Source organism: Bidens hawaiensis, unplaced genomic scaffold (assembly GCF_021521415.1).
Source record: "Bidens hawaiensis isolate Kalapana, Puna unplaced genomic scaffold, B.hawaiensis_p1.1 tig00023714_1, whole genome shotgun sequence".
NCBI classification, from domain to species: domain Eukaryota; kingdom Viridiplantae; phylum Streptophyta; class Magnoliopsida; order Asterales; family Asteraceae; genus Bidens; species Bidens hawaiensis.
The window spans coordinates 60,103-79,751 of record NW_027493728.1 but is presented as its reverse complement, the minus strand read 5'-3'; the positions used below and the strand labels follow the sequence as shown (position 1 = coordinate 79,751).

Genomic DNA, 19,649 nt, shown 5'->3' with positions numbered 1-19,649 from the left:
TCACTAAACATTATATACTTCGTCTATAATGTAATTCCCGATTCGTTCGGGTTTCAATAATCGTTCATTGGTTAATTGTAATTCCAATACGATTCACTATATAATCGAGTATGATTCGTACTATGAATCATATATACTCGTATATACGTACTATAACTCATATAATCAATATTTAAATGACACGTAAATAGTATATACCGGCTAGGGTATACCTGGATTTGCCGGAATCGTTACAGGTCAGCTTGGAAAAATTTTACTTCCATTAACTGTCTTAACACATTTTTCATTAGGTTTTTAATTTATTTCCTAATCGAACTTGACTTTAGGCGAAGTTATCAGTTAGGCGAACTTGGCCGTAAGCGAAGTTATCAATTAGGCGAACTTGGCCTCAGGCGAAGTTACCAGTTGGGCGAACTTGGCCGTAAGCGAAGTTATCAATTAGGCGAACTTGGCCTCAGGCGAAGTTATCGCTTTGAAGGCGAAGTTATCGCTTTGAAGGCGAAGTTGCCCAGTTCGCGGCGAAGTTGCCCAGTTCAGCCGCTGTTTGGTTTCTATCAAGCATTTTTGGCGATTTTAACACCCTTGTTATGGTTCGACATCACCCACTACGCTCCCCAACCGTTTTCGGTCGTATAAACACTATAAAGCTTGGATCTTTAAACTTCAAAGATCAAGAATCATACCTTTTTGTGCTTGTTTGGATCTCGTTTAACTTGTTTAATCACAACTAATCGCTCACTCTCTCTCGGATCACGCTCGCTCCTCTCCCTCGGCCGCCGGCAGTGTGTGTGGTGTGGGTGTGTTTTGGAGTGTTAGAGAATAAGATGAAATGAGTGATGTTTTAGGGTTTAGGGGATATTTATATCCCTTAAAGCCCATGGACCTAAGGCCCATTCTCATTTAACCCATCTCGATTAATCTAAGTCCATGATCCGCTCCTTACTCGATATTAATTAATCAATAACGCGAAATCACTAAACATAACTTTCTTTATTCAACATTAAAATTTTAGGATGTTACATATAGTCACATTCACTTTAGGGAATGATATAAAACCAAACCATTTTCATGGTTTATTCTATGAATACAAAATCACTTCAATTTTTTCATACGTATTTAATAATATGCTACTTCACGAGCATATTTGAGGTTTCACAAATGAAAAAGTGTCTTATCAAGTTTTTTCTTATAATTAATCATCGAGAAGTAATTACATGAATGAGTCATTTAAGATTTATCATGCTAATATTTTATAACCTTTAACAACGAGATTTACATAGTTTGACACATCAAGTGTCGTGTTATAAATGAATCTTAACCATTATTCAAATGCGTTTATAATCTTTTTTAATGGTAATATGAAACCACATCTTTGATCATATAGTTTTCTTCAATACTATCATCGATCTATGTAATATATGTTAAGACATAGAACACAACTAAATTTAGATTCTACAATACTCGACATCATACAATGTCTCAATGTAAAACAAGTTTTATTAAAACTTTGTTAACGAAGATGTTTGTTTTTCATCCGTTACAAACAAATATATAAGTCATGTATCAACGTATCATACCATAAGCATTCACACATATATATGTTGCATACATATATATACTACTACACTTTGAAACATAAACAAATTTCTCAATGAATTTCTTTAATGCTATAATAAATTCTTTACTAAGAGTTAAAAACCTTTATTTTCGTAACATATCATTCTTTTCCATATGTGTTGAAGATCTCAATGTTACAAATATATCTTTTGTCATACATACGTTTCAATTATATTTGATTAAGCAAAAGTTATAAAACGTATATATGATTACATCCATATACTAATTTGTATATCCACGACATACATAAATTAATAATTCCTGCTAGTTATTTTTTTATTAAAAAAAACAAGAACTTAATTAATTAACACAAGGATTCATTTAAAACTAGACAAAGCTGTCGTGAACCTCAACATAAATATATTTTATGGAAAGTTGTAATTAATTTGGCAACCTTGTGCGATTGTTACTATAAAATTGTAAAGCAATCTTTATTGGACCATTAAATGAATTAAACCATTAAATAATTTAATACAAAAAATATTGATGATAATTTCCTTTAAAGTTTTTAACCACTAGGAAGTCCATCTAAAAAAAACCTTCCATGTATATCTTTCATTATTATAGATTTTAATAATGACTAGAAACTCCCTTGTAAAGAGATCAAGTTATTAATCTAAATTAACATTTTATATAATTTCCAAACATGATGAATTTATATGTATTAAAAAGGAGATTAATATGTAATCAGTAAATATACCTACATCTATGATAGGCCGATGAATAAAAACATAACAATAACACATTATATTTTATTTCTTCAATATTGATTTAAAAGCAATCAAAGATTTTGTTCCGCTTTAAATCAAAATACTGAAATTACAATCACATGATCAACCGTTGAAAAAATAGATAGTAAAAGTGGAAACCTCAATCAATTAGTATAAATCAGTTTTATGAAGAATGTTGTTGTAGGTTTATAAATTTCAAACTAATAAACAAAAGAAATAATGTTATCATCTTTATGTTAAGGATGATTACAACTGAATACGATTATATATCAAACTAGAGACAAGTAGCTATTGTTTTGACACAAATTATTGAAAATATATTATGAAGCTAACCAAATCTTTGAATTAAAATACACATATAGCTAATGAAAAATATTATATCGATTTCTTTGTTTAAAAGATAATAGAGAAGTTTAAATCAAAATTTCATTTAAATCTACGGATTCTTATGCGTTTTTGTGTCGTCCAGCTCAATAGACTGATAGACAGTTAAGGTTTGGCAGATTCTTTATATGTGATTTTTAATAATCAATATTCGATATATAAAAAAAACATAGCTTCGAATAGTTACCAACTTACCTGAAATTGATGGTTGCAGGCGTCCACATAAAAGGAAAACAACGACCATGACTTGCGATTTCGTTCCACGTGGTAGCCGTCTTTCACAAAACCGTAAATTAAAAGAAAAAAGGCACAACAACGATGGTGCTTTTGAAAAATATAAGAAGCACGTTGGCTTATGATAATGCGATCCAACTCCACAAGCACTTCGTGCTGATAACGTGTTGCGAAAAAAGCCTAGTAGCTTACACATATGAGAAGGAGATGTAGGGAGAAAGGGAGAGATTTCATTAAATAGAGTGTATCTCACAATGAGGTATAATAAGTTGTATATAAAGAGAAGATAACTTAGACAATAAGCCTAATCTATATTAAATATTAATAACCACCATAATATATATTTATAACAAGTTTAACAAAATTGCAATATTTAATCGAACAAACAAGTATGTGATTATGATGTGTTAAATACTAATATATTGACAAAATCAGAATAGGATGACCTACCCATCATAGAAAAATAAATCTTAATTAATGCTTCCAATTGACTAATACATACAAAAATATTTTTCCTTTTATATTATATTTTGAATCCAATAAATAAAAAAAAATAATGTAGCCGTTACCTTCAAATTCTCTTGTTTATGTCTCCCACAAACATTTCAAAATTCAAAGTTACTATACATTTTAAATACTACTCACCAACTTAAAATAATACCCATCTCCTCGATTTCCATTGATTAATACCCTAATTTTCTGTATTTTAAACCCTTGAATCGCGTTAACTATTCGTACTTTTCAAATCGATGTATTAGCTCATGTAGAGTAGTATGAGTAGCATGGTTTTTCAACATCTATCTTGATGACGCAAATTATTTATTTTAATAGATGTGTTTTCCTCGTATTAAGTGTTCATACTTTTTCTTATGAATATAAGTATAACGGAAAAAAGAAACTCGTCAATAAATACAAGTAAAATTTATATGTTGAGTGCTGACAATGTTAATATGTTACAACTTCGAAGACTATACCGATAAAACTTATGAAGTAAAAATGTTGTATTAATTTTTTATCTTGTATTAAAATGCACGGTTTGTCACATAAAAGTGTATTATTTTATCGTCATTAAAAGCAAAAACTTTATACGTGTGATTGTTTATAGCAATAAAATGTTACTAGTGTCACGTCAACTTTGTGTTAACCGGACGTATGTTACATGCTATGAAAACTATTATTTCCTTGTACTACGGTCAAAAACCCAAGAAGTAAGAATGTTTTATTATAACTTAAAATCTTGTATTAAAGTACATAGTTTATAACATCAAAGTATAACTTACTTTCATGTAATTATCATCAATAAAAACAAAACTTTTCTTTCACTTATGTAAGTAATATTTTATGATAGTAAAATGACGCTAGTGTCACATCATCATTGTATTAACCGAAAGCATGTTTACATACTTACATACAATGAAAAAATAATATTTCCTCGTACCAAGTGTTCATAAACAAATCTTTATTTTTACTTTTTTGTAAATTATTTATAAAAAACTGACCAAATTGAAGCAAAGCCCACTTGATATAAGTACAATGATGGTGTTATTTAGGCACTTCTGCAGAAACTGACCAAATGTTTAACCCAAATCTTAAAATGCCTCAATTGGGAAAGAGGGTAATTGGGAGCTTCAAATATATCATCTTAAAATGTGTTCAACTTTCATACCAACATTTGTCAAAAACTTTTTTAAAAATATACAAAAAAAATATTTCATACATGCAAATTATCTTAAAATGTGTTCAACTTTCATACCAACATTTTTCAAAAACCTTTATCTAAAAATACATAAACAATATTGCATACATGCAAATCATCTTAAAATGTGTCTTTCATACAAAATTTCTTTAAATCTTTTTAAAACTATATAAACAACATTTCATACATGCAAATTATCTTAAAATGTGTTCAACTTTCATACCAAATTTTTTAAAAAAAGTATATAAACAATATTTCATACATACAAACCATCTTAAAATGTGTTCAGCTTTCATACCAACATTTTAAAAAACCTTTTTTTTAAAAAGATATAAACAACAAAGCAAGATTTCATACATGCAAATCATCTTAAAATGTGTTCAACTTTTATACAAATATTTTTTTAAAACCTTTTTTAAAAATATATAAACAACATAACAGCATTTCATACATGCAAATTATCATCTTAAAATGTGTTCAACTTTCATACCAACATTTATTAAAAATATATAAACAACAAAACAACATTTCATACATGCAAATCATCTTAAAACACTTTTAATATAATTTACACAAACAAAACCAAGAAAAAGGATTTCTTGTTCACATCTATGCAATGATCCCAAACTCTATATCAAAACCAACACATTCATTCATAATCTAAGTAGCTAAACTACCCACCATTACAAATCTAAAGCTTCTTGAACTTGAGAACAAGTCTTTTGCATCTTCAAGCCACTTAAACTATATCTTGATGCCACTATTTCATTAAGTGACAACCTCTTCTTCGGCCCTGGGTCGGGTCTTTGTTTAGGTGCACTATGTGACCTCAACTTAGCCTTAGACGATTGCGTACCCGCCATGTAACTAGGATGGTTCGAATACGGCCTAAAGAAGCTATCCCCACACACACTTTTAGCCGGTGTAACTGGCCCATTCGACCGGTTTGTGTTAATGAAACTAGGAGTGCTTTGAGCGGTGTTTGAGTACTTGTAATCGTCTCCTACATATCCCCACTCGAAATCTTGATGATGGTTGTATTCGGGGATCGACAGGCACGCGGGGTTTTGGCAATGGAGGGGGGATGGCATGTTTATGTAATGGGAATGTGAATCCTCTCCGGAATCAGACGCGCATGTGTTGATGCGTCGGGATCTAGATTGCGGCCTATAGGTGTCGATTTCGACTATTTTCGGGCTTTCGTCATAGCAATTAGTGTTGGATTCATATGTTGAGAGCCTCTTGCTATGAAATTCATTTCTCTCATTGTCAATTTTTCCCTAATAATGTTACACAACATGACAAGTTAGTTGCATTTATGATAATAATCAAATATTCATAGTACCGGTACCAGACCCTACCAATAACTCTGTTACATGTGATATTTAATTGTTTGTTATTAAAATAACAAGTGAAACATCTTACAATTGATTTTCTATGGCGGAACTCAAGCGGCTCAGAGCGTTGCTCCTTGGTGAACGAGCGACGGGCCCTTTCCGATCTGATTGCGGCCTGTGCTCGAATGAGGGCTTGCATACTATGAAGAGTCGCAGCGGCTCGTTTTCGCACCAAAAATCCTCTTACAAGAGCTTGTAGTTTTACTAGCCCTTTTAAAGCTCTTAAAGCCTTTCTAGCCTGAAATAATAATCACCAAAAACTTAATTAAAATTAAAAAAAAAATGTAATTGAATAGTATCAAGGATTAAGGATTAGTTAATAACCAAATGGGATCTAAACACTTTCTGAATCTTCACAGCAGCCATTATCTCTTTCCCATCATTATACGTCACTGTTCGCCGTTGGTTCGTGAGACGAACAACGGCGACAGCAGCCTGTGCGGCCGCAACTGCCGCATCAGCAGCTGCGGCAGTTGCGGCCGCAACAGCAATTGCATGCTTGTTTTGTTCTTTTTCTGACTCAGACATGTAAGATCTCAGCCAGACGACGTCAACACTAGACGCCGTCTGTGTCTGAGATTCCTTCAACGGCTTTCCAAAGCTCCACCGCTTCTTCTCCTTTCGGTCACCCGAATTCAAACTATTAACATTTTCTTTATCCTTCATACCCAACAAGCCTTTAAACCACCTAGTAGCTTTTCCCATATTATGTTGTTTTATTTTTTTGTGAACTCAAATATGGAAAATAAGAGAGGAAAAGAAAACAACACAATGTATATATGTGGTGGTACAATAATAATAATAAGGTTAAAGTGAGAGCCAAGTGTATATGTATATTAATATTAACAAGTGAAGGAACATTTGGAAGGACATTTAGAATCTTTTACAAGTTGGAGATGCAGAGAGGTGATGAAAGAGAGAGAAAGAAAGTGGTAATAAAATGGTATCAAAACCTTAAAAAATATATAAATAATGGTGTGTTGAGAGATAATGTATGGCCTATTTTTGAATTTTTATTCTTGGTTTTCTGACATTACCTCGTGATAAACTGCATTAGGTGACAAAAAGATGATGCAGAAAGAAACAAAGGAAAAAGTTGGAAAATGAGACATAAATCTTTCAAATGAATTTTGAGATGAAGTTGAAGGTAAATGGGGAGGGAAGTTTCAATTTAAATAGATAAATAGAGGGCGGTTAATCCGTGGTTTGGGACGGGTAGCGTGTTTTATATTAGGTCTTTATAGTTCATTATCCGGTTATTACGACATTTATGACATTTTAGAGATTAAATTAGCAATTTTAAACCATGTCGTTTTTAAATGTAAGAGAAAACTTAAAATATAGTCGTGATATAACTAAAAGTGTATAGATATATGTTTTTTCATTGCTTATTAGCATAACGTTAAAACTTGGGCTACCATACCCGTGCACTGATACATGTACCGAACGAAAGATAAAAGAATAAGTAATTAAAAAAAGTTTTTGAAAAATGAAATAAAAGAAAATAAGAAATAAATTAAGATAAGGAGATAGAAAGGAAAACAAAAAGTTATTCTACTATTTTCATAATGGAGAAATTAATAATATTAAATGATATTAATTTATTTTCTTAACAACTAATAATCTACTCGTGAATTCACCGAATTCATCTACTACGGGATTTGAACCTTTGACCTTCGAATTAAGGGAGCACTTATTACACCGCAAGATATCATTGGGTCAAAGTCCTTTGGTTATAAAAAAAATATTACTAACATGCACAAAAACATAAGTGGTTAAATTGAAAACTATGAAGTTTATAACAAAATTTAAAAGAATAGTAATAATGATTATGTAACATTGGCACAAACACAAAAACCAGTCAAAGAAGCCAAGAATCTAGAGACAAAAACACATGAAGTTTGATCTTTTAAAAAGATTAGTTTGTGGAAAGTAGCAATAATAATGTCAACAAGTTTAATACTCAAATGGCCACACAACCACCATACAAACTTTCTAAATTTCAAAAAAACACTCATTTAGCTTCTTCCTTCTTGTCACACATACACACGCCCACAAAATCCTAGTCAAATAATACAAAGATTTAGAGACAAAACATTAATAGATTAATGTTGGAACGCAAAAAAAGTAGTTGAGAAAGAAGAAATTATTATGTCAAGTTGTCAACAACCACCTTCTAAATTTCAAATTAACCCTCAATTGTGTTATTGTTTTTCATACTTTTTTTAAATTTAATAATTAATGTGGACCTAAATAATCTAATTTGTTGGTGTGCCATTTATTATTGGTCCGGAAAAACATAATTTTACTGGTTCATTGTTGAGATGTATTTCATTAGTACAGACAATTAGACAAACAATTTTAATGAATAGGTTAACTGATCTTCACATAAATCTTTTGGAAAATTCGTGCAGAATATCAGAGAAGGTAGATGGAATTAAAGAGAATGGGATTTGAGGAGAAAAATTACTTTTACTTTAAAGTTTAAACTTTGTAAAATAAATAATAACTTAGATGCTATTAAACCTGCACATTATGGTGAGAATGCGGGGGAAGTTCGGACCATGTTCATTTTTCTTTTGGGGGGGGGGGGGGGGGCTCTTTTTTCTCCATCTTCGTGATTGTGTTAACGCCAAAGAGAGCTAAATTGGATGGGGACCACCCCCAATTCACAATCAAACTTTTTTTTCTTTTATTTAAATTTTAGTCACTTCGCAATACATTAGTTTAGAGTTGGTTACTTAATGGCTTCATGCCTGCATAGTGGTGACGCGACGCTTTATGTATGGTTTTGCAGTTAGCTCGTAATATATAGTCTTAGTTCATATGTAGTAGTTCAAGCTCTTCTTAAAGGGCATTTTATGTCAAATCATCATTTCTTTTTATTTATTCCAAAAAGTATATGAAATGGTTAATGCCCCTCACTACCATTTTAAGTAGGGCCGGCCTGAGATTAGGGTAAGACATTTAATTTTTGGGGACCAAAATTTGTTCAATGTATATTTTTTGTATATATATGTTAAAAAAACAAAAAAAAAACAGGCATAAATCTTTATATTCTTAAATAGATTGGGCCCAAATCCATAGCACATTTAAGTATTGGACTCAAAATAAATTTAAAAGGTAAAAAAATATTAATTATAATGTTAATCATCGTTTAAATAAATTAATTTATATATTTCATTATTCGTTAGGGTATACGTGTCTTTTTATTTCAGCTTAATCGAGGTATTTAAATTTTCAGAGATGACCTGACTTTAAACTACATATGATGTTATTATAGAAACGACAATATATATCCCTTCATGTCTCTATATTGTCCCAGGGAGGTATTGCTAGAGGCTTTATCCGCCTTTATAATAAATATTACAAATGGTCATAGACAATTTAAAAAAATACATTTGCATTGTCAAAATTCAATGAAACGGTATTCCAAGTTTGTAGAAATGATGGCGTTGATACTTTTTATGAAATTATACTAAACAAACTTTTCCTAAAGCCTAACAAAAATGATATTAATATATAAAAGAATGTTTCATACTTTCATTGATACCGATATCTAAACTACGTTTGCATAGTCATTACATATGGAATGATTGTGTTATTAACATGCCGTTATCGTGATTTTACGGTTCTTGTATTTTATACAAGTTAATAATTTTAATATATCAAGAATAACCTAAAAGAACTTATATTTATAAAATATATATTTGATGAAATAAGGAACTATACATTAAACTTTGCATACCTTTTGTAATCAGATGTAATTTAAACCATAGGTCTATGATTTTTTTTAAAAGGTAATACATGTTATAAGTTTAAATTTATGTTTTTATATAAAATTTAAATTAAATCCAATAGCATAACTATTTAATCACGTTAGATTTTCTTTTAGAGGAATCAATGTTGGAGAAATGAAGATAATGAAAATGACTAGTCAAGTTTTGTTTGGGGGTGAAAATAGATAATTATATGTAATATGATTCACCAAAAACAAAAAAAAAACACCATCTGATTTGTAGTCACTTTCGTTATTTCTTTTTACAAAATTATATATCTAGTTGGCATGTGTACATAACAACATATTATTCTAGTTATTACTAAAATTGTTTTTTAGGCTGTGAATAAACCTTTGTCCATTTTTCCATTTGCATAACATATAATGAAAGGTATATTATTATACCACTGACGCTTAGATAACGAACCACGCTAAAAGTGTGCGATAGGAGTCTAGATCAATCGCTACACGGAGAAAAAACGTGCAGAATTTAGAAACGTATTAAGAAGATCTCGATGATTATCTATAAAGACAATGTAGTTTGCATACCGCATAACTCATATAAGAGACTGCTATATCAAAGGTAAGACACATAGAACATACCGCAAAAGTTTTTGGCTACGATGGCATACAAAAAGAAGGGGAAACGGATGTCCGCCAGTTAACGAGCACACGTTATTAAAAAAACAACAAAAAAGATAACAACAAAACAATTGTGTGGAATTTAACAAAAACAATTTTGAACTCTTTAATGCAAAAGCTGCCTAAAATAATGAAAGTAAAAATAATCTATGTTAAGTGTTAACATTAGAAAATGGGCCTGAACAAGTAAAGCCCAAAATCAGTTTGGGTTTGCCAAACCATCAGCAGCCCATGATTCATATTATTTTTCACATTCCATTTTAGATTTTTAGTCTCTCACAAACAAATATGGTGATGACATCATAATGATGATTCTTAACATTCATGGTAATAAATAAAACAAGTCAAGTTTACATGACTCAAAAGTCTCAAACATCACTACTTGTAGATGCTTTGGCACCCTTATCATGATCCCGCTTTCGACTTGCGCGTAGACGTTCTGAAAACACGTACACCGGGATCTGCTTCGCACGCACATGAGAAACATAAACATCCATCCCTGGTCTCCAATACATATACATATTCACCAAATGCTTAAACTCATCAACGGTCCCACGGATGTCAAACTGCGATTGACCTTCTCCAATAACCACTTCACTTTGTTTCCTCATTAATCCCATGAAGAAAGCAATGTGTGAACAGTGCTTTGACGGATCCGAATATGCACGAGGATATGGATGACACTGCAGCTTCCCCGTCGTGTCCCGTTCAATCTATAAAAAAATTGCATACAGTCAAAAGTCAAAGTCAACTCTCAAAGTCAGCTTATGTAAAAACTTACCATTAAAGTCAACTGTCTTATTTGAGACTCAACCCAATCTTTCCATTCACGCAAATCATCGGTATTCGAAGCAACTATATCGATTTGCAAGTAGTTTGTGTACCTCTCGAAAAACATATACGGTTCAAACAATGCATGCCACTCGGCTTTCTTAAGTTCAATATCCTGAAATACAAAAGTAGTCAGACATGCACCGGTTCAAATGAAAGCAGTTCAAATACACAAAACTAGACCGTTAATATAATATGCTCGTACCTCGCATATTCTATTTCCAAATAGGATTTGTTCGGTAATGACACCAAGAGTGGTAGTTGAAACATTATAGCTAGAATTCATGGATGGGTACGCAGGTGTTATGATAGGCATACAATGAGTGCGATCCTCAGGGTTCTTACGCGGGTCCCACACAACAAATCCAAGCTCATTCTCTTGCAGTGTACAAAGCATAACCGGATTTGGCCACTGCCATTGTGTGTAAACCTTAAAAAATCTTGACACGAGCATACTTGGAATAGCATTAGGATTCAGTTGACAAACACGCGCAACCATAATAGCCCAACTCACACCACCAAGAAATCCTGTCACCTAAACATGTCAAAATGTCAATCATTTAACGAATAAAACGAACTAAAAAAATATGATTTTCGTGTTTACTTACGTTTGAATAAATGCCACGTTGTTTGGCCCAAAACCTTATGCAACGAAGCGTCGTACGAAAATGCTGAAAACAGTATGAAAATGTAGATAAAATTGATACAAAGCTGATCCAAGAGCTAGCAGACTCCTAATTGTCCAGAGTAGACAAAAAAAAACATTCCCATAACTTTAAATACTTTTCTAATCGTTTATTTTTTAGTGTCAAACACGTAAATCACTTTAATTGTTTATTTTCGCATTTAATTTCATTACATAATTGTTATATGTCAATGTTGAATACATTCCCTAAAGGAACATAATACAATGTTTCTTTAATCAATAATATATCACTTTGTCTCAAGAATTATTATCTCTATTTATAATTTGTACCTCAACACTTGGAACAAGTTTAAGAATCTGATCAGTATATCTGCAACCGTTAAGACTCCTAGTTGTCGGCTCGTCAACATTATACAATACCGAATTATCTAACATGTCTAGCCCCTTCTGAAAAATGTTGTTACGGAAAAGTTTAGTCATTATATGAATACAAATGTCGCAAAATCACAAAACACTTACGCGTGGAACAACCAAAAGACAAATGCTTGCGTAAAAAAGGTTTATAGATATTCCATCAAATTTGAATTTCATGACCGGAACATGAGTGCCTGGAACTGGTTGAAGCTCGGTAACTTCTACCATTTCAGTTAACATGTTGTGCAAACCGAAGAAGAAATCCTCCTAATGAATATTAAATAACTAGCATGAGTTATGAATGCTAAATTTTTGTAAACTAAAGTTAAACTTAGTAGTTAATTTTATTATCAACAATAATTAATAGTCTGGATTATTAAAATCCAATTTTCCTTAAGTATAAAAACTTACATCTCGATTCACATAAGAGGGCCCCCCACACAAGGTGTCGATGCTTGTCCCCGGACCATGAACCTACCATAGTTTAATATTTAGACTATGATCAACAAGTCATGTTTAATTTCTACATAGAACTAACATGTTACGTATTTGAAATAGAAGTAGCATATACCAAGATGTACAATATAAAGAGAACAAGATCATCTTACCCCAAGCCGATATGAACCGAAAGTATATAAGGCGACATTTGCATCTTCCACCATTTTATCTGTATACCCTCGTACACGAGTAAGTTGCTTCACCCAAACATTTACAATCTATAATAACCGATTCACAAAAGATGGTCATGCACACCGAACGTGACACATATAAGATTGTTACATAATATTTCATATAATACTTATCAAAATCAATAATAGAAAGTTTAGACACCTGTTTAATTATAGAAAGAACCTTCATTCTCTTTACGGATTCTTCTTTACTTTCATATAGTCCAACATCCACCAAGAACTAATACAAGAACACAAAAACTTAACTAATTATATCGTTGTGAAAGAAGAGACGACAAAACTCACCTTATTCAGTTCCTCGGTTCTTAGTAAATCTGCCTCGGATGGTCCCGCGGGAGATATGATTTTGGTAACTCCAAGTTGTCGTGGCGAAGGTATGGACTCGGGTTCTGCCATTATATAGTTTGAAGAAAAAAAGAACTGATTGAATTAATGTGACACACAATAAAAAGTGTTGGATTCTAAAACTGAAAGAAGAAAGTAGACAAGAAATAAGGTGATTTATTTTATATATAGTTTGATTACAAGGAAAATAAGAAAAAAATATTGTAAATTGCAATATGGCCAAAGACTAAAAATTAAATACCTACGTTTATTCTTAGGAAGGCATGGATGTAATGGTCAACAGATGAATGTTGACATTTCTTCAACTTGTAGTATTTTAATTTGGATAATAATGCTTATAATTGTATTATAAATATTCCTTCTATATATTTGGTTGGAATAAATTGTATATATCTATATAATCAAAATTAACAATGCGTACATCCAATGATCCAAATTATATACGTGGTCTTTATTTTCAATTTTCATAGTCATTTGACTTTCATGCAATTCAAATTAATATGCTACAATTTAAATAATGTCAACATCCTTTTAAAAAAACAGTTAGTATTGTTGATAATTTCAGAATCCAAGTTACAAGTTGATAAGTTTAATATTTACAATAGATGAGAAAAAATTGTTCACTTATGGGTTTAATTTATTTGAAGGCTCAACATATACAAGCCCATATTCTAATACTCACTTGGGCCAATTGGACCACATCCAGCAACAAAAAGTACATTAATTGAAATGCAAATTAGTGAGAAAAAAATGGTAACAATTTTACTTTTTTATTTTTGACATTTTATTATTTTTCTTCAGTCTCATGACGTGTTTAATCTTCGCCACCCGTATCATTGTTATTGTATATGTACTCATTATATAAAGCTTCATCGCGATCATTGGGGGTCTCATACTCTCATTCCACCTTCTATCTCGTCCTTGTATATCTCAACTTCATTTTCCAATCTGCCTTCCAGTAATAATATATGTTGTATTCGTTTCGTCTTGACCAAGTAATCTTTCAAGAAAATGGACATTGCTATTAATGGACAGTTGGTAGATCTTCCTTAGGTCGTATATCTCGGCCCATTGTGATTAGGATCGCAAACAGATCTTCCTTATCTTTCCACCAAACCAAACGCATTAAATATTTGAAAAATCTGGTCAATATTATACATTAAAAGGTAGTTGAGGTACTGGTTTTATAAATAAATAATAAAGATTGAAACGGTGGAAAAAGAATCATCAAATCATCAAATAATAATAAACAATTCAATTTAAAATTTAATTTCAATTCGGTTACTTATTTCTTTAGATCCACGTTCCCATTACCCCCAATGTTTGATTATGGGTTGGTTTTTTTCTTTTTGAAAATTATAATAAAATCTTGAAATATAAGAAACAAAAACAAAACATAAATAAAAATATAATTACAAAGGTTCCTCTTTGAATAGTTAAATGGGTTAGCGGGTTAGTCCGAATCTAACCTGTTTTTTTAAGCAGGTCATGTTAGTTAGCCTCAACCGGACCTGTTTTTCTACATGGGTCATGTTATTCAACTCAAACCTTTTTTTGGGTTCAGTCATGTCAACAATTACCGCTCTTAAACCACGCAACAAACTGATGAACGGTTTCGCGGTTGCCATTTCAATTAATAGCAGTGTTGTAAACATGTAGAAATCACTAGTCGCTAGTCGAGTGGTGGGGGTGAGACCATTGATTAATCAAGATAAATCATATAGAAAATAATGTCCAATTTTTCAATTTTATACACACACTCATTTTATTATTTAATTTTCATTTTTATATATTAAAGTTACAAACACAGTTTTACCAGAAATTGGCTAGAAACATCTGACTTTAGCTGGAATCGTCGATTTTTGCCATAATCTCGTCAGAAAATACCGAATAAGTCTGACTAATCTTAGACAAATTTGAACATTGATCCATTAACCCAAATTAATCAGCGAGAATAAAGACACTATTAATCACGGATTTATCTGCGCCTAGTATCAAGTTTTACAACAACATTGATTGACAATACTCGAGGGACTAGTTTGATAAACAAATAAAGATAAGACGGTGGGAAAATATCAAATAATATATTAATAATAATATTAATATTATTACACTTTCATACTTGAATTCCAATTTCGGTTATTATTATTATTAGTTTCTTGAGATCCACGTTCCCATTACCCCCAATTATCTCTCTATCTCTAGGGTTTTTAACACAACACTGAATCTTAATTCAAGTGTTAGGTTTTCAATTAATTAATTAACAATGGTGGGTTTACGATCGCATGGGGTTACCAATCCGTTATCGTTAGCCGGACCATCTGAAGCGGATTTACTCAGAACCCAGAAACTAAATAAGGTATTATTATTTGTTTGTTTGTGTGATTAATTGAGTATTTGTTTTTAAGTTTTTGAATGATGCTGGATTGTATGAAAGTGAAGAAGAAGCTGATAAGAGAGAAGAGGTTTTAGCAAGAATTAAACAGGTCTGTCTTTTATAATTAACTTATTATTATTATTATTTGTTGTTGTTATTATTATGTTTATGAACAGAACATGATCACACGTTTTGTTTGTAACCGTAGTATGCTTATGTTCGCGTATGCTAAGCAGTTAATGCCTCGGTGGGATATAGGTAATTTTAATATCATGTAAAATTCATATATATATATATATATAGCAATTTAACACTAATAATTAAGTATAGACTCCTACCATTAACAATTTAACCTTTTGCAAATTGCAAAAAACTAACAATCGTAGCAAGTAAGAATTGATTAAGACTTAAAACACTATATTGAACACTAAAAGTTGATAATTTAGACTTAAAACATTGATATCAGGAATACCGGTGATATATCGGTCAAATCTTAGTCCAATATCGGTCATTATCGTTGATATTATCGGTAACGATATTCTGACTTATATATCGGTGATATCAAATGCATAGCGTGTATGTTTGTTTAAGTTTTATTAAATACATAAGCAGTTATATTTGTATAAATATAAACATCTTGATCATAGTTGTCAATAGTGCTCGCTATAGCGAATACCGCAGGTTAGCGTTAAGTGTTCTGTAGCAACATAATAGGGTGAGATAGCGACCGTCTTCATTTTTTTTTAATGCTATTAGTTTTTGTGATGGTATTTATTGATTATAGTTGCTATTTTGGTGGAGTACTTCAATGTAAAACATTTATAAAAAAAAATTTAATACCTTATTGCTAAACATCAAATAGTGCCTGCTATTTCATTGCTATTGCTACTTAGCGTATAGGTAGGTAGTCGGTATTCACATCTATTTGCTGTTGACAACTATGATCTTGATCATTCACTAGAGTTTGTGTTTCTTAATGCTAACCTATGTTCGTTTTTGTTTGGTCAATATGTTTATTTTTGTTTGTTCTGTTCGTTTAAGTTTGCCTGTTAATGTTTGTTTACATACGTGAACTTTTCGGTTAGGTTTTAAACGAATACATGAACATGCCTATTTATTTAATGAATGAACATAAACAAAAACAAAATGTGTTCGATTATGTCCGTGTTTGGGTAAAGTTAAGTCAAAGAATATGAACATGTCTTTGTTCGTGTTCGCTCGGTTTGTTTATAGGCTTAAAAATGTGTTTTGTGTAGATTGTGGTGGATTGGGTGAAGCAACTTACTCGTATTCGAGGGTACACTGATCAGATGGTTGAAGATGCTAATGCTGTTATATTTACTTTTGGATCATATCGGCTCGGGGTAAGTTTTAGTAAAGAATAATAATAATAATAATAATAATAATAATAATAATAATAATAATAATAATAATAATAATAAATCTTTAATATCGGTTGTGTAATCTCAAACTTTGGTCGTAGGTTCATGGTCCTGGAGCAGACATTGACACCTTGTGTGTCGGGCCTTCTTATGTGAATCGGAATGTGAGTTCTTATAGTTTAAATAGTTTCGTTACGTGATTGTATTAGATAATGTGTATACTTTTTACTCATGCTAGTTATTTAATATTTATTAGGAGGATTTCTTCTTTGTGTTGCACGGGATATTATCGGGAATGGAGGAAGTTACTGAACTTCAACCGATTCCGGACGCTCACGTTCCGGTTATGAAGTTCAAGTTTAATGGGATATCTATTGATCTTCTTTATGCTAGTATTTCACTTTTGGTTGTCCCGGATGTAAGTTTTTGTTCATGATTTTCATGATTAAAATTATTATATTGATTAAACGTTACGGACGCAAATATATCTTTTAACAGAATCTAGACATCTCGGATGTTTCTGTATTGTATGATGTTGATGAGCCGACAGTTAGGAGCCTCAATGGTTGCAGGGTTGCTGATCAGATTCTTAAACATGTTCCCAATGTCGAGGTTTGATTTTATTTCTTCAGTTTTGACTTTGACCGGCTTTTATCATTAATTTTTGATTTTTTCATTGTTTTTTTAGCATTTCCGTACAAAACCTCGCTGCTTAAAGTATTGGGCCAAAAAGCGTGGCGTTTATTCAAATGTGACTGGATTTCTTGGTGGTGTGAATTGGGCTCTTCTGGTTGCGCGGATTTGTCAGTTTTATCCAAATGCTATACCGAGTATGCTCGTATCGAGGTTTTTTAGGGTTTACACTCAGTGGCGGTGGCCAAATCCTGTTATGCTATGTGAAAAAGAAGAAAAGGAGCTAGGATTTGCTGTGTGGGATCCGCGTAGGTACTACAGGGACTGCACTCATCTTATGCCGATCATCACGCCTGCATACCCCTGCATGAATTCTAGTTATAATGTCTCCACTAGCACGCTCCGTGTCATGACCGAACAATTTCAGTTTGGAAATAGAATATGCGAGGTATGGTAATTATTATCTGTTTACGGTCCGTTGTTTACTTTGATCATTGACTTTGACCGTCGATATATTCAGGCAATAGAACTTAACCGAGCCAAGTGGTCTGCGTTGTTTCAACCGTATATGTTTTTCGAAGGCTACAGAAACTATCTCCAGGTCGATATTGTTGCTGCGAATACTGATGATTTACGTTCGTGGAAAGGTTGGGTTGAATCTCGTTTGAGACAGTTGACTTTAATGGTAATGTGTCTTAATTCCATTGGCTGTCTTTTTCTGACTGTTTTGACTTTTTATTATAAAATTTTCTTTCGAACTTTTATAGATTGAGCGGGACACGATGGGGAAACTGCAGTGCCATCCGTACCCACATGATTATTCTGATCTGTTAAGGCCATGCTCACACAGTGCTTTCTTCATGGGATTACAGAGGAAACAAGGTGAAGTGATTCACGAAGGTCAACAGTTTGACATTCGTGGTACCGTTGATGAGTTTAGGCAATCGGTTGGTGCGTATTCGTTTTGGGTGCCTGGGATGGATATTTACGTGTCGCATGTGCGTAAAAGACAGATCCCGTTATACGTGTTTCCAAACGGTCATAGACGTACCCCGCCATCCGATCCGTCAAGTCAACTTCCATCCAATGACGATTCTAGAAAGAGAAAAGATAACGAGACCTGTGTGGATGAAACCGAACAGCACCATAAAAGGAAGGCGTTAAGCCCACAGAATCGGGATTCGGTTTCTCCGGTTATCGTAAACCATTCGTGCGAGATTCAAGAAACCAAGATGGAGAACGCGTGTGGTAACAGTCAAGTGTTTGAAGCTGTTGAGGTTGTGGTTATGGTTATTTAAATTCTTATTTATTGTGTTAGTTAGCCATGGTAAGTAGTTAGCCACAAATCAAACATGGTTTTTCTAACATTTGATTTGTGGTTTTTTGTTTTCTTTTCGATATTGTGAAGTCAAAGGTGGAAGCGGAGACAGTACTGAATTCGATACCGAAAGCAGCCGACTTGGAGCAGAAAACAGTTATGAGGCAAGTGTTGTGTAGTTTTATTATTGTTTTAGTTGAAATTTACCTCGGTTTCGTATGGTTTCATTTCTGTATTTCAGGTTAGGCGTGACATCGACAGCTTGAAACCGAAGATTGTGTGTTGGTAGAGAACAGAAGCCAGAAGTTATGGTAAGTAGTAATGCTGTTTGGTTGTTTGTCTGGCCATGATTGTTTTCTGCACAGCAAGCTGATGGTTAAATGGAAGTTTAAAGTAGTAGTTAGTTGTTTTGATGTTTGATGTAAATGTTTGGGTTAGGATGAGTGCTAATTTGGTAGTTTTGTAGCTTTGATACAACAGTCTTAATATTAGTGTGCTTTTAAATGAATGTGTCTTGTGTTTGTGTCATTTATGA

The 19,649-nt window shown here is 32.3% G+C and overlaps 3 protein-coding genes across 4 annotated transcripts; 1 reads left to right on the top strand and 2 right to left on the bottom strand.

Moving 5' to 3' along the window:
- Nucleotides 1-5,170: 5,170 nt before the first annotated feature.
- On the bottom strand, nt 5,171-6,994 carry LOC143567935 (protein IQ-domain 26-like). Its single transcript, XM_077054210.1, has 3 exons — nt 6,384-6,994; nt 6,088-6,297; nt 5,171-5,942 (listed from the first exon to the last, which is right to left on the bottom strand). Exons 1-3 carry the CDS (start codon nt 6,762-6,764, stop codon nt 5,346-5,348), a joined length of 1,188 nt encoding a protein of 395 aa, XP_076910325.1. The 5' UTR covers nt 6,765-6,994; the 3' UTR covers nt 5,171-5,345.
- Nucleotides 6,995-10,751: 3,757 nt separating this feature from the next.
- Nucleotides 10,752-13,455, bottom strand: LOC143567941 (nuclear poly(A) polymerase 4-like). Its single transcript, XM_077054215.1, has 10 exons — nt 13,345-13,455; nt 13,202-13,279; nt 12,979-13,086; nt 12,782-12,844; nt 12,476-12,637; nt 12,287-12,400; nt 11,919-11,981; nt 11,516-11,845; nt 11,261-11,425; nt 10,752-11,192 (listed from the first exon to the last, which is right to left on the bottom strand). Exons 1-10 carry the CDS (start codon nt 13,453-13,455, stop codon nt 10,848-10,850), a joined length of 1,539 nt encoding a protein of 512 aa, XP_076910330.1. The 3' UTR covers nt 10,752-10,847.
- A 2,073-nt stretch (nt 13,456-15,528) lies between these two features.
- On the top strand, nt 15,529-19,586 carry LOC143567939 (nuclear poly(A) polymerase 4-like). Of its 2 annotated transcripts, none has more exons than XM_077054214.1 (10): nt 15,529-15,763; nt 15,813-15,890; nt 17,038-17,145; nt 17,265-17,327; nt 17,420-17,581; nt 17,662-17,775; nt 17,852-18,244; nt 18,317-18,481; nt 18,564-19,073; nt 19,205-19,586. In XM_077054214.1, exons 1-10 carry the CDS (start codon nt 15,671-15,673, stop codon nt 19,358-19,360), a joined length of 1,842 nt encoding a protein of 613 aa, XP_076910329.1. In that variant the 5' UTR covers nt 15,529-15,670; the 3' UTR covers nt 19,361-19,586. The 2 variants fall into 2 exon arrangements, with proteins under 2 accessions (XP_076910329.1, XP_076910328.1); XM_077054213.1 differs by having other exon boundaries at nt 18,564-19,079.
- The last annotated feature ends 63 nt before the right edge of the window (nt 19,587-19,649 follow it).